Source organism: Microtus oregoni, unplaced genomic scaffold, assembly GCF_018167655.1.
Source record: "Microtus oregoni isolate MIOR12 unplaced genomic scaffold, Mior012 000041F_ref0000270, whole genome shotgun sequence".
In the NCBI taxonomy this organism is placed as follows: Eukaryota; Metazoa; Chordata; class Mammalia; order Rodentia; family Cricetidae; genus Microtus; species Microtus oregoni.
This window is the reverse complement of record NW_024543208.1, coordinates 8,790,910-8,806,835: the sequence shown is the minus strand read 5'-3', so window position 1 is coordinate 8,806,835 and position 15,926 is coordinate 8,790,910. Positions and strand designations below refer to the sequence as shown.

Below are 15,926 nucleotides of genomic sequence, written 5' to 3'. Positions count from 1 at the left end.
TAGATATTCAAGTGGCTGAAGATCATAAATTCAAGGCAACTTCTGGGGGTATAGAGACAGCTTAGTTGGTAAAGTGCCTACCACACAACCATGATTTTTTTTTTTTTTTTTTTTTTTTTTAGATGTGGTAGCTTGGGCCTAAAACTGCAGCGCTGGAGAGGAAGAAACAAAAGGTGTCCAGGACTACCTGGCCAGGCAGTAAAGAAAAGAACAGTGTTTCCAAGATGAATGGGAGACCCTGCCTCAAAAAATAAAAAGAACAATTAAGGAAGACGTGTGACATCAACCTCTGCCCTCCCTCCATTCCAGCAGTCCCCATCTTCCACACACACATATATATACATGCCTGTAGAAACACATGCACACACACACATACACATGTACATATGCAGATACAAAATAAAAGGAGGGCTAGAGACACAGTGAGGGGTATAGTTCAACACATATGAAGTCCTGGGTTCTAGTCCCAGAACCACAGAACACAACACAACATCCTCTGGCACTAGTGGAAGGAATATGTGCTCACCGTGAGCAGTGGGTAACAGAATCATAAAGCCTCCCTCTTCCCACCCTATCTGCAGGCACGATCCCGAACCTCCCACCCTCCCCTCTGCAGGCACGATCCAAACTGCCTTCTGTTCTCCCTTTCATGAACGTGGGAAGAGGATGCTGACTTAAGTTTTTCACACCACACCTTATGACGAGCATTTCTTTTATGAAGTTTGTTTCAGAAGCCTCCACTGTGAAGACGATGCTAACATTCTATGGCAGGCACACATGGATTGGATCTTGTAGTTCCCTACTGGATATTTAGGTCAACTCCAAATTTTAATTTTAGTAAATAAGTGAGACAAATATGTATGTGCATATGGCTTTATCTGCATTTAAATTATTTCCCTAGGAAAGGCTCTCAGAACTGGGAGTAGTGGGGAAAGCAGTACTGAGTGCATTTGAAGAGGCCACTATTGACAGCAGGGGAAATGACTAACAGAAATGACAAAAGAAAACAAAAATAAAGCGCAGGATGCTGTGGGGGAAAGACGCTGTGCTCTGTTCCCAAGTGTCATCATTTGAAAGGATGCAAGGGCCCAGGTTTCAAAGCAACTAACAACTTTATTTTAAAAATACTTCAAAACTCTGGAAATTGCAGACCAGGATGAGCTCTTTGAAGAAACTGATGCAAGCTAAAGAAAAAAGAAAAAAAAAAGCCCTTCTATTGCTGCCTTGAAAAATGAGACTATAATTAGCCTGCACCTACAGCGCTCTAAACTCCCAAAAGGAAAAGTCCCCAGACATCACTGGTAAGGAAAAGGGCACCAGAGCAAGCATGTTTGCTTTATGTCTTGTGATTCAGCTGACGGTTAGCACAGGGAGGCCTGTATGGCAGCCAGGCTCCCTCTCCATCCCAGCAGGTCACCATATACTTGACACTGTACAGCACTGTCATCCACAGGAAAAGACAAATGCCCACAGTGAGGAGGCAGCAGCCCTGGATACAATTCCTCTACATGCACTCTCTGTCTCGGGTCTTCCTATAATCCCAGAGTGTTAGCACTTCCCTCTACTCTACAGCACAAGTGCAAGTCCAAGGCTCCAGGCTCCACTTCAGGAAGGGGCAGGGTCATGGCAGGTGTAGGTCTACACATGGACCTTGCTGGCTATATCTTTCCCATACTAGTGTGATGCTGTGGCTTCCACAAGGCAAGGAGAGGTTGGCAGTCCCCCCAGCCTGGTAGGTGCCCTCAAGTCTGTAGTCCCTATGTCTGCCTTCTGCACTCCTCCTCAAAAAGGGAAAGTCACATCTGACTGGGTCAGAGCTCAAAGTCCTGAAGGACAATTTATAATGGGCAGGACACTTACCTTCTGAAAGAACTGGGGCTGTTTACCAGCCTTCAGGTAACAAAAAGCCTCTGATCTCACAGATCTCAAGACAGGCCACCATTTAGCCCTGCGCTGCCAACAGTTAGAAGCTGTACAAGTACTGCTAGGCATATAGAAGGTGGTGGCCTGCTGTATGGGCATCACTGAACTTAGTGTCATGACCTTCATGCACAGGATAGGAGCCTTTGGTCTGGGATAACTTCAAGTATCCTGAGCTTCCTGACCACAAGCCCATCTTAAAACCCTCAAAGACCTGGCCTCCATGCGCATGGCCGAAAGTGCTCCAATAACACCATCAGATTGAGTCTATGAAATAAAAGATCTTTTGGGGAGCTTGTATTATACCTGTTCCGTCATCACAATAGGGTCCTTTTAAAGCGAAGTGGCAAACGGCCATCTTTGTGAGATTGATGAAGGAATCCTAACAACTGATAAACTGAATTTCTTGGTAGAAACTGCCTCCACACAGGTGGTAGGAGACCATCTGTCAGATATGTAAGAGCTTGGCATGCATGTCATGAAAACACTGCTCCCATTTCTCTGGCAAACCTAAGAGCTCTGAGCTCGCACAGTGAGGGAGTGTCATCTTTGTAACACAGAAATCAAGAAAAAGCAAAAATCAAAGGCTAGCTTTGGCTTCCTTGTGTGACAAACAAGAGGATCACAGTGCAGAAGTTGACTTGTAAAAGGCTGACCCAGCCTGCCTCCTACTGTTGCCCAGAAGCCTCTTTGGCTCCTCCTGTCCCACACACTCAATACCTAGCATCTCCAATCCAACTCCATGCTTCTTCCTTCCTGTCTACCATGGCTCCTCCCAGAAGCCTGGCACACAGGGTATACAAGGATGGCTGCAGAGTTGTCCTGTCTGCCCTTGGTGAGTTCACTTTCAAGGAGGGGCAGCATGGTGGTAGTGGGAGGACCCCAGAGAAGATAAGCATAGTCCATCCTCAGCTGGGGATGGAGGGATTAGAGGGGATGGAGGGAACTTTGCCTCTCAATTTTTTTTTCTTTTTTACAAAAAGTAAAGAAGATTGCTGTTGTTGTTGTTCATTTGTTTAAGGCAGGATCTATGTATCCCAGGCTGACCACAAAAAATCCTCTTTCCTCATCCCCGCTTGGGAGATAAACCTATATCACCATGCGAGGCTTCTGGGTTATATTTTTGGAGCAAGAAAACTAATTTAAATGGAGAAAGTGATCCCATGGTGACAGGAGTCAGAATCCTTTGTTTGACAGCCTGGGCCAGTGATGCAACCAAAACTTTCCTGTAATCATTACTGTCACTTCCCAAACGCATACTGTTTCCAAGGGCAACGTGAAGCACTTTAATAATCTCACTTAATTCTTACAAACAGCTCTGTGAAGGTGGGTGTTGCTAACTCCATAGAGGATATCTGACTCTTAAAGGCTAATGACCCATATACCAGGGTATTAGTTCCAATCTCTGATTCCCTGGAATATTCCTGTGATAGCCTCCAGCACAGAGTCAGACTGTCATGTATGAGTTGCAGATAACCCAGAGAGAAGAACAGGAAGCAGCTCTCTCTCCTACTTGGGGTGAACAAAGAAAGCCTTCTGTAGAGAGTGAGTGTAGCCTGTGTAGAAAGGCACTGGTCTGAACAGTCACAGAAGGGGAAATGCAATGTCCAAGCAACAGGAACACTTGGTCCTTGCACCCAGACTAACAGCAATGTGAGTGGGACACATATATCCCAGTGATTAGAACAGCTGTGCTCATCATGAAATTAAAGTGCACACACAAGATCCACAGTAAACTGTCTATTCTATTTGAATGGAGGCAGAAGAGCAGTCAATCCTGACTGCACCAAGTCCACTGTGTCTCTGTGTAACTCACTTTTCGCACATGTAAAGCACACAGTTCTGACTCAACATAAACTCATGTGGTAGGAATTACTTTGTCATGAGAGCTATATGTTACTCACACAGTTAAGGCCTCACAACTACCACTTAACCCTTAGAGTGATTTTGCCACCTAGGTATTAGAGTGCTGAGGTTATAGGTAAGCAAAGTCAGAAGGTCCACATCTTACAGGGAAGACAAAGCTCTGCCTACACAGCTTGACTCAGTAACTACATTTGTCATCGTAGACCCTCAATCTTGGATATGAAAGTAATATTCCTAACCCCCAGGCTCATCACCAACACAATCAAGTGTGGTGGTTTGAATCAGAATGGCCCCCACAGCCGCGCGGTGGTGGTGCACGCCTTTAATCCCAGCACTTGGGAGGCAGAGGCAGGCGGATCTCTGTGAGTTCGAGACCAACCTGGTCTACAAGAGCTAGTTCCAGGACAGGCTCCAAAACCACAGAGAAACCCTGTCTTGAAAAAACAAAAAAACAAAACAAAACAAAACAAAAAGAATGGCCCCCACAGGCTTATATATTTGAATGCTCAAACACCAGGAAGTGGCACAATTTGAAAGAATTATAAGGATTAGGAGATGTTGCCTCCTGGGGGAAGTGTGTCCCTGGGGGTGGGCTTTGAGGTTTTAAAAGCCCACAAGGCCAGTCTCAGTCCCTCTCTCTGCCTACAGAAAATGATGCAGCTACCAATTACTGCTCCAGTGCCTGCCTGCATGCTGCCACGCTCTCCACCGTGACGATAATAGACTAAACCTCTGAAACTGTAAGTAAACCCCAAATGAAGGATTTCTTTTATAAGAGCTGCCATGGTGCCTGGTGTGGCAATAGAGAAGTGACTAAAGCACTGAGTTATCACTGCCCACTTCCAACCAAATAACTACTAAAATACCAAAAAGGCTACCAATAGATTTAGTAGGAACAGACAGACTTATGCGAAGAGATAAGATGTAAAATCCAAGCTCAGCCATTTATTCCTGGCATGACCACAGATGGTGTATTTCCTGTCATGGGCCATACTCACCACACCATAAAACTGAACTCACTCATTCTTCCACTGTGAAGTCTAAGAAAAATGCAACAGGTGACGGAGACGGGATGTCAACGGGTGGCAGGAGCATTATAGAGATTGTCAAGGAGGACATCCCCAGTAGAATGGCTGAGAAAAGGAAGGAGGACGTAACATGCAAAGACCATGAGGAAGAAGGCTGTTGAGCCTAACGGCAGAATAGGTTAGTGTGTATAGCTGGCTAGGAGATGCACGAAGCCAAGGAGTGAATTCTGCCAGTGCCCAAGCAAGAAGTCAGAGAGTATAGGACCAGTGCCTCTACCCACTTACCATGGTGAAACAGCTTTTCCAGTTGCTCAGGCAGCTCAGCACACTGTGTTAGCTGTTCCCGGAAGCCCTCAGCCACACAACTATCCACATCACTGGCCTGCAGAAGCTCCTCAAATGCCTTGATCATGGTGCTCATGTGTTGACGGTAAATGACACAGATGTCATGGCTATCCTTAATCTGCAGCCGCTGTAGGGAGAGCTCCCTGGCTTGGGACTGAACCAATGAATCGTATCTGATAAAAGAGGGAAGGAAAATGTGTGTGTCATTTTAGAATTGAATTTTTGTGACCTTAATACTAATTGGAAAAATGACAGAGCATAATTTCTGAAAGCCTGCAGCTGTACAAGCATATGTACTTTACAAAAATTGAAACTGTACAAGGTCACTCCTTTTTTGAGTTCAAACAGCCAACAAATGCTTGAACAGAGATTCTTCTGCAATATTTTTAACCTTAGAAAGCCCTCAATTAAAGCATAGATTGGCAAGGACTCAGGAGAACAATTAGTTTCCATATGCTCTTCAAAGACAGAATTCTGAATTGTAGAAACAAGTGCCCCAAGGGTTAGGGACCCACCAAAAATTCATATATATATGGCAAGGGTAAAAAGATAGGACTGTCTGCTTCCAAAGGAAAGAGCTGGAGTCTTAGGTACCACATACTGAGTAACTTGGGACCCACTGGTCATGGAAACAAGCTATCTTATGGCACCCAGTTCTCCCTGGCTTCCAACAAATGAATTCATGCAGAAAAGGAAATGTCCTAAAAATATTTAGGTAGTAAAGCTATGCTTTTAACACACAGATTGCTAAACCTTTACTATCCAATATCACCTCCTTACCATTAGGTACCATCCTTCTCTATGCAAGCCTAGGAATGTTGGAGCAAGCACAGAGAAAAATCTGAGAGAGGAAAGGTAGCTACAATAAGCTGGATCTAAAGAGGCCTGACAGGCACTTTGATTCACCATGACCACTGTTAACCTACAAGCAAATTACAAGACATTCATCTTAAAGGTAGAGGCCAATTCTGTGGAGGAGGAAGAGTAAGACAGTATGGACTTAAATCTGGCCACAGGCAAGCCACAGCAACATCTTTGAGTCTCAGGTTCTCTATCTACACACACAAGCTAAGAGTGTCTCCTGCATAGTGTATCTGTGGCTAAGTAATAGGTTATTACCTATCAACACACCTGCAATCCCAGCAGTCAGAAGGCTGAGGCAGGAAGACTGTGAGTTTGAGGGCCCCCTGAATTACAGGGTAAAACTCTGTTTCAATTAAACAATATCAACAACAAAAAAAAATCAAACACTTTCTGCCTGGGGGCTGATAGAACTGCCCATCAATAAGTAAGCTTCCCTCAATCTTGCTGCTTGGGAAGTCTTGAAAAAAAAAATCACTCTGGCTCTTTGACTATTCAGAGCAGTGTTTGTCTGAAATTAGTAAGAATGAAGGTCAACTTTACAGATGATCCCATTATGCCATATCTCACGAAGCAAATGTATATATTTATAACCATAAAGCATTATCTTCATGACCTAAGAATTTCTCGCTTTCAACACAGGCTTATTTCTCTAAGATGACCTTAAAGGGTAAAGATATGGAAAACATTTATATTCCTTCCAACCTGCCTAGGACATCCGTTCTACTTCCACACCACAGCAAAATACAATATCAGAGTTCAAAAATAAACACCACAGCTCAGCAAACACACTGCAATCCACAGAGTAACTGCTGTGGAGCTTTTACCCTGAGTCCTCATCCTGAGCAGGGCACCACCTGCCCTGCCGATCTCAGAAGCTGTACATCTAACTGGTGTGCATAGAGTGATACTATGCAGCGTAGCTTTTCACTCTTGCCCTGGCTGCCTGAACCCAGGTAAAGTGTCCCTAGCGTACACTCTACCTGTCCAAAGCAGCAGCTTTCCCTTATAGCTCCAGGGCTCTTGCCTAGCAACAACCTGGGGAACTGCAGGCTTAAAAGGTAGGAGGCTGGTGCAGGAAGAAATAGGGTGTACCTTGACGGAGAGAGGTCTCGGAACTTGTTCTCCAGGTTATGGATTTCACTAAAAAGTTTCAAGTTCAAATTCTGCTCCTTCTGTAGCTCCTTCTCCTGTTCCACCAGCTGCTGTTTGAGGCTCTCTAGCATCCCGCTGTCAATCATCTCTGGGGTTAGTGGATGGAGGATTTTCATATGCTTTACATACCGTACTTGGTGCAAACTTGAAACTGTCATCTCTTCATCATCAGTTTGGCCCATTGGCTTGTTCAAGCCATCTTGAGCCCCATCTGTCCCACACAAAACTGTGATAATGGCCTCACTGCACTGAGAGTGCTTCTGTAACTGGACAATGAAGTTCCGGTAGCTATTCAGCTCGGTTTGCAAGTCATGGATTTTCTGTTTTAAGTCTTCTGTGTCATTGGGGATATTGATGTTCTCAGACTGGTCAGTCCCAATCACACTGTCTTTAATGGAGAGTTGATTCATAGAATTCAAGTAAGTGGCTACAGAGCTTGGGCCTAAGAAGTCTCCCATGTTCTCTTTGCCTGCTGGTAATGGGGCAAGGTCATCAGGTGGACACATTTCAGAATCTGAAAATCAAATACTAATTTTTGTCAGTATCTCCTTTGCTGCAATCAACCCCTTATGTTGCCAGAGCCATGGCTGAGTCAAACACTAACATAATAGCCACCTGCCTCTAGTGTTTCCCACAATTGAATTCTGGATCTTAAATGTTTGAAAGCTTGTGCATTAAAAGCTTAATTTTTATGGCACTGCTGGAAGATTGTGCTGAGTTTAGGAGGTGGGGCCTCGTAGAAGAAAATTATCGCTAAAGAGGACAGTAAGACCCTATCCATGAGTCAAAATACTGTCTATCCTTTCAAGCTGATTGCTTAAAAGTCTGTCATGCTCTACAAAGCTGACTAGCACACAATATTGCCACTCAATCCATCCTTATTCTCAGGTAAGTGTTCTAATTTAACCATGATTAACCAGCAACACATCAGTTGAGTACTGCTACTCTGAGACTCCCAGGACCTGGTTAGAGGCATCCCACAGAGTTTCCACAAAGTCATCCGAACCTTCTGCACACATCATGTTACTTCACGATCCCAGGCTTTTGCATATACTGTGGCCTGAATATACACTTGTCCTTCCACTCAGGTCTAATTTTCCTTTTCCTGTGAATTCACCTTTGAATTGTGTACTCCCATCTACATTTATGTGCCTGCTTGTCTGTCTATGTACCATCAAGAGTGTCAGAACTGGTAGGAGAGGCAGTTGTGAGCTGCCTGGACATAGGTGCTGAGACAGGTCCTTTGTAGGAGCAGCAAGCACTCTTAACTAGTGAGACATCTTTCTAGGCCTGAAAAATATTTTTTTTCTTTTTTTTAATGAACAGACTTGGTTTCCAACGCTGGCTCTGCCGCTTTGTTTTGAATAAGCTTACTTAAGCAAATTATTGCACTGTTCTGAGCCTCCCGAATTTCATTTGTAAAGTAGAAAGAATACTACTTATTAAGAGGAAGGAGCTATGTTTATTTGGTACTGAACGATATCAGGAACAGGCTAGTATAGCTTTTTGAACATAGCAGTAAGGGAACTCAGCAAACAGGAATGCCCTTTGTTTTCCTATTTCCTAGAGACGATCTGTCAAAGATTTCTTTTTTTTTTTCATTGAGAAAAGGAAAAAAAAAAGTTTCTGCCTCCTCCCAGCCTCCCATTTCCCTCCCCCTCCTTCCACCCTTCTCCTCCTCCCCCTACTCCTCTCCCCCTCCCTCTCCAGTCCAAAGAGCAGTCAGAGTTCCCTGCCCTGTGGAAAGTCCAAGGTCCTCCCCCCTCCGTCCATATCTAGGAAGGTGAACATCCAAACTGGCTAGGCTCACACAAAGCCAGATGATTGGGATAAAGGAAGGTTGGATAGGGGAGCACGGAAGCACAATTCTTAGTTAAGGGAGCCACCTTAGGGTTGGCAAGAGACGTGAACCTAGAGTGGCTCCCAGGAGCCCAAGGCGATGTCCACAGTTAGTTCCTTGGGCAGCTGAGGATAGGGAACCTGAAATGACCCTATCCTATAGCAATACTGATGAATATCTTGCATATCACCATAGAACCTTCATCTGGTGATGGATGGAGATAAGAGACAGAGACCCACACTGGAGCACTGGACTGAGCTCCCAAGGTCCCAATGAGGAGCAGAAGGAGGGAGAACATGAGCAAGGAAGTCAGGACCACGAGGGGTGCACCCACCCACTGAGACAAAGATGGAAGATTTCATAATGGGAGGCATCCAAGCAAAAACTGGCTTGAGAAAAGGCTTTAAGAAGAACCACGTGAGCTGGACCAGATGACCTAGAATGGTTTTCTGAAAGACAATCATCAATATTCTGTGAAGTCACAGGTTCTACAATTTGTTCCTCAAAGTCACAAGTCCATTCTTGCCAGTGTTCACAATGCCAACAGCATTTGGGTTTTAGACAGCAGTGGATATATGTGTTAATGGAAGTATTCTCGATATAGCATTTCTATAGTGTACAATACGTTATCAATTAGGAACCATGATATTAATCTATTTCTCTGTATCTGGCACGAGTTGAGTGGCAGAAAGGGTATGTGGTAAGTTCTTGTAGATCAGAGTGCAAGGAACAGAAAGAACAACCAAGTGATAACTCAACAAAAATTCTGTTCCAGGGAGTCATCCTCTAAGATGAAGAAATACGTAAATGTATCCAACCTTAGCTCCATAAGTAACATGTGCCCCAGGAAGCTATGGATGCAGCCCAACACATCTGTAGACTAAAATGTCATCAAAGGTTGGGCGCCCTATAAACATAGCAATCTCCGTGCACTACCTGCATTAGATAGCAAGAAGAAATGTTCCCTCAAAGAAACTAAGATCAATCACATTGTTTGATGTGGGACGCCCTTCTGTATGCTGTGAATATGTTTTATTACCAGAAGCTGATGTGGCCAATAACCAGTCAAAACATAGCCAGGTGAGAAATTCAAGCAAAGATAAAGGGAAAAAGAAGGCAGAGTCTGGGAGACTTTGGCCCTGATATCCGGGTATACAATACTGAAGTGCCAAGGAGCATGCGCATCCTCACATTCACACTCAGACCTCCACTTTAAACTTTGCTCCTAACAAAGAAACAAATATAACATTCCTATACTTTCAAGGAAGTATAGAAACCTAACACAGTAGATCCTTGCTAAAATATATACATATATGAAGGTGATCTAAACAAAATCACCAAATAATGAGGACAGAATCCCAATTGTCCATCTCTTGTCACCAAATGAAGCTTTCACTACTGGGTTTGGGTTACATCTAATTGAGTTGTTGGTAAAGGGATCCCATAAGAATCTCCAAACAACCCATGCTGTTGCCAAGACTATATTTTACTATTACCCCTTAGAAGTCTGATAGTTTTCAAATCAGAGATAGAAAGGGAGTGGAGGCAGGGAGAAACTGAGAGGAGCAGAGCGAGAGAAAACCATAATCAGTACACATTATGTGAGAGAAAAATCTATTTTCAACAAAAGGGGGAAAAAAGCTAAGAACCTCCCCACTCCCTGCCAAGAAGTACTCTCAAAGTCCACAATCTATAACCATTTGTGATTTAGCAGAGGCAGGAACTCCCAAGCTCCAAGGCTAATGCATAGCAACTCTCATGGCAGCACCAGTAAAACAATGTAACTTTGCCATTTTGTCCTTGGCAGCCCTTGATGAAGGTCTGAGCAAACTAATTATACTTTTGGATAAAAATGCATGAATGTTGTAGGAAAGGAATCTGTCTGTCTGCCTATCTATCTACCTACCTCTCATCCACCCACTCACCCTCCTACCCATCCATCCATTTCCCTGAACTTGCAAGCTGGCAGGCCTGGGGACTTAGACCATTATGTACTGAGACCTGCCGGCGAGCCTAGCACCTTTACCTGAGTTGTCTGTGTTACTCAAGTGGAGGGCAAGGTTTTAAAAGCTGGAGCTACCCAAAATAAAAAGGAGAAACACTGCACCTGTTGCCTTCTGCCAGCATCCTAGGACTGGAGTTTCCTGTGTCAGAGGCAAATGAGAATAGCTCTGAACTCTTAAGAGTAAGACCAATAGCACCTGTGCAACTGATGCCCTTCATTTCTTCCCCAAGCACCTACCAAGGTGGTTTTGAAAAAGGAGCCAAAGCTAAACTTGTCACCCATGGCATGCAGCCCTGCGCTAAGCAGTCACTGAATAAGTCAACAACACCAGTGCTCAAGTGCTAGGATATACAAAAACTATGTCCACAAAAGGTACATCTTGGGTAGAGATGAAGGGAGAAGGGAGAAGGAGTTCAAGCACAGGCAGTCACATGTCCACAGTACAGGAGGCACACTCTGAAAGATCAATGCAGCCCAGTGAAAAATGGGTACTGAGAGAAGAAGCCTTCACTAATCCTAGCAATGAACAAGCACCACATTCCACAGCCTCTAAAAACAGCACCACCAACATGGGACCACGTGTTCAAACCCACGAGTCTGTGAGAGGCAGTCCACATTCAAACCATGACCCACAGTTGAGCTAACTAGCAGGTTGTTGCCTGGCACAGCAGTTTTTTCTTGAAAGCTTAGACCACCCCAAAGCACAAGACCATGCAATCAGCACAGGAAACTCCAGCCTGGGGAGAATACACAGCTGGGCCCCTGGGCCATAGCTCAGTCTTTTTCAATAGGCTGGTTACTCCCTGCCATCTTGCCACAGACTTAGAATTCTCAATGACCACGACTTTTTGCAAAGTGAATTCAATGTAAAACAAAAGTAATTTTGTTTTTAACAAAAGGATAAAAAATCTAAGGTAAAAAGAATAAGAATAAGCATTAGCTCATTCTAACTGGACAGGAATGTGAATCAATGTTGTGTCCTTTGTGTAGATTTGTGGGCTTATAATACTTCATAATTAAAGGGAGGGGATACAAACTTGTTGGAGTCCTCTCTCCTCTCTGCACACCCCCACTGACCTACTGGGAAAGTTCACAGTCTTGGTCTCACTCCTCCTAGACTGACAGAGAGCAACTCAACAACAGCCAACACCAAGCTGGATTCTAATGGCCTGCTACAATTTCATGTCCCTGATGTGAGGTCTATTGAAAGATGACACTGTGTCCTCAAGATAAACAATCTGAACCCACCTTGCAGAAGCACCTGACAATAGACCAGTAAGTCCCACTGACATTATGGTATTCCCTGACTCTCCTGTCTCCTTACCAGATGTGTGACCCTAAGTCAGTTATTTTCAAATAACTTCACCTGGCCTTTGTCATATGGGAATGATAAAGAAGCCCCTAAAGAGAGGTTTTTTTTTTTTTTTTTTAGGACCTAGTAAGGACTTTGATGTAAAATAGTAGTGAACAATGCCTAGTACTCAGTAGCTGTTGCATAATGGTGGAATTCTAACCGATCTCAAAGCTCGTGTATTGGTTACTGTCCGCTTCTTTGTCTTTCCAAGCAGAGCGTGTGGTTTCAGGTCCTTCTTGCTTGCCTGGGTTGTCCTGGTAGACTGCTCTCACAACAGCTGCAGGCTCTGGCAATGAGAAAGAAAAATAAAACGGGAGACTTGAAATTTAGCCAAGCAACTGAGAAGAACACAAAGACACAACTGGGAGAATAAAAACACTGGGGAGGCAAAATGCAATTTATAAGATAAAATTAATCTATCGAGCTGCCATAACAGGACATAAAAGCATAAATATAGTACAGCTTGTCTGAAATGGTTTAAGTTCAAGTTCTCAAAAAACTATGAGTGAGAAAATAAATTCCATCAACCCATGACCACTTTTCCAAAGTGAGAGAAGTCCCAGAGGCTTCTGGGTGATAGCCAGAGCAACACCTGGCTGATGCACTCTATAGAGTTTCAGCAAGTGTGTAGAGCAGATGGCAAGTCCTAGACAAATGCCAGTCCCTCTTCTGGCTGGGTCACCTCTGCCACAGCACTTTACCTCTAAAGTCCCACCCCCCCAACACTGCTTAATTATCTGCCCCCACTACAATATGACAGGGAACTCTCAGAAGGTGGAGAACTGTATGTGGTCTGTCTTTTTCCTACTCTCCAAGCTGACTGAAGACATAGCAGACTATCAGATAATGTTTAACAACAGGGTGACTAGATGCCTAGATGGATGGAAGGAAGAATTAATGGGAAGTGGGAAAGGAGGGAGGGGAAGTCTGATTCTGTAGAAGGTGACTGAGCTTGAAACCCCAAGTAAGTGAATCTAAGAGACAGCCTAAACTTACAGGGAAGCTGCCTCTGGCTACAGAGCATCACAAAATCCCTATAGAGTATTATGTGTTAGGCGTTTGGAATTAGACAGGCTACTTCATATGGAGCCCTGGCGATGAGTACCAGAGTAACTGTCCAAGTCACTTCCTCTCTTTAACTGCTGCCTATGCTTAAGATGGAGACAATAGTTACTGGAACTGCCTCCAAAGACAGCAGGAAGATTCAATTAGAGCATGTATTTAATGTGTGCAATGGGTTCAACAATTAACAGACTCATTTGATTAGTGCCACAGGAAACCCAGGGCTACAAGAATCACCTCCCACCCCTGACCTACTCTAGAAATGCTCTGACCTGACACAGTTTCCTATCTAGTACTTGAATCTTTTGTTGGCAAGCTAGAAACAGTTGAGCTTTCTGTGGTAGTCTGAATGTAATTGGTGGCCCTTGCCCATCACACCTCACATCAGTGCAATTCCACAGAGGTGTCTATCCTTGGTGTCTCCAACTTCTGGCCTCAGTGTAGTCACTCTGGAACTTATGCCCATCAGGCCCCTCCCACAGAAGCTTCCTTCTTAAAGGACTCATTAAACACCAAGGCAGACAGACCCTCAGACTCATCTTCTCAGTAGCTGACTACCACTCTAACTCAGCTTCTGAGATGCTGAGATGTCACCATTACTTGTTATCCCACCTCACCTGCTGCTGCTCCTCAGTAGAACCTCTAACCTCTAGAACTCCTCAGTTTCATCTCTATGGACCTGAGCTATACAATATGAAATATTAGTATATGTGGTTATTCCCTGGTTTCTTTTCAAGCTTATTCCCCTCTCCTAGACAACAAACTCACCTGTTTCCAGCTGCCTGCCTGAAGTCTCTACCAGGATTGTTCAACAAACTGTTAGCCAGAAATCTAGCATCCCCCAATTCCTGCCTCTACTGTGATCTTTCCTATACTGCTGCAGGGCAACTCCATCCTTCCAATGGAGAGCAAAGAAAACTATCCCTTTAAAACACAAGTTGGCCTGTTTCCTTCAATAAGCAAAATGACACAATTTTTAGACTTTAGGGTCTCTAGCATACCTTTAACTCTACTTTATAATAAAACAGTTACAGTTGCTATGTGAATGAATAGAGCTAGTTATCAATAAGCTTAAATCACAAAAGAGAGCAGCAAGTTTGATTTGGCCAAAGACAGTACTTTGCCAGCTCCTGTTTTAAAGCTTAAGTGAGATCTCACCATTGTGTGGCTCAAAAGCCTCCAACAGTTTCTACTCTTGTGAAGATGAAGTCCTAGAATAGTCTCTGATAGTGCACCTGGTCTGCTGCTCACTGACCTCATCTTCTACATCTCTGCCTGCCCCCTCCCATGCTATGCACACCAGCCATTCCTGTAACTGGTCTCCCTACTCCATACCCAAGTTCTCAAGTATAAAGCAATACCAGGGCCTTTGTTCTTGTTCCTTCACTCAGGACAAGCATGCTAACTGCTCCTAGTTTCCAACCAAATCCCACCTTGCCACAGAGCATTCTAACACCCATGAGTGTTAGTGAACCCTATTCACTCTTCATGCCCCAAGCCCCTCATCCTGCTGCAATTTTCACAGGCATTGTATTGTACAGTAAGTAGCTTGTCTTCACATTCCACCATGTTCTCTGACATGATGATAATGGACTGAACCTCTGAAACTGTTAAGTGAGCCACCTCAATTGAATGTTTTCCTTGTAAAAACACTCAACAACATAAGCTGGAAAGAGACCTCATCTGTTTTGTGCTTCTATCACCACACAGCCTAGAACAGATTGGCACACAGGGTTCCTACTGTGGATAAAGGTTCATCATGTGACTGTCAATTGCTTACAGTAGGAGATCAGAATCAAGTGCCAACATGGGTACATTTGAAGTTTCATAAGCCTTTGGGGAAGATATAAGTGCTACTTTTGTGCTGACCTGAACTATTCTATGAGGGTTCTCTGTACTCTCCAGATTCTCAGAGCGTTGGCTGTCTTAGTTAGGGTTTCTGTTGCTGTGAAGAGACACCATGACCATGGCAACTCTTATAAAGGAAATTTATTTCCTTATAAAGGAAATGCAATTGTGGTAGCTTGCTTATAGTTCAGAGGTTCAGTCCATTATCATCATGGTGGGGAGCAAGGCAGCATGGAGGCAGACATGGTGCTGGAGCAGGGGCAGAGAGTTCTTACATCTTCATCCAAGAGCAACACAAAGTGGCCTGAGACACTTGGGCATATGAGACCTCAAAACCTGCGCCAACAGTGACACACTTCCTCCAACAAGGCCACACCCATTCCAACAAAGCCACAGCTTCTAATAGAGAGGGACCACATTCTATTCCTGCCCCCCAAAGGCTGATGGCCATAGTATAATACAAAAAATGCATTCAGTCTAACTTCAAAAATCCACATAGTCTATAACAGTCTCAATTTATTTAAACGTCTAAAGTTCAAAGTCTCTTCTGAAATTCATGCAATCTCTTAACTGCCATCACCTATAAAATCAAAAAACAGATCACATACTTTCAATATATAATGGCACAGGATATTCATTACC

At 44.0% G+C, this 15,926-nt stretch overlaps 1 protein-coding gene across 4 annotated transcripts in view; it reads right to left on the bottom strand.

The window, feature by feature from the left end:
- Cdk5rap2 (CDK5 regulatory subunit associated protein 2) overlaps positions 1-15,926 on the bottom strand; it is a 191,490-nt gene that overhangs the window by 35,471 nt on the left and 140,093 nt on the right. For all 4 annotated transcript variants that reach the window (XM_041632521.1, XM_041632522.1, XM_041632523.1 and 1 more), the window contains 3 exons: positions 12,535-12,660; positions 7,116-7,689; positions 5,100-5,332 (listed from right to left, as the gene is read on the bottom strand). In XM_041632521.1, coding sequence (XP_041488455.1) covers positions 5,100-5,332; positions 7,116-7,689; positions 12,535-12,660 — 933 coding nt within the window. The remainder of the gene's footprint in view (positions 1-5,099; positions 5,333-7,115; positions 7,690-12,534; positions 12,661-15,926) is intronic.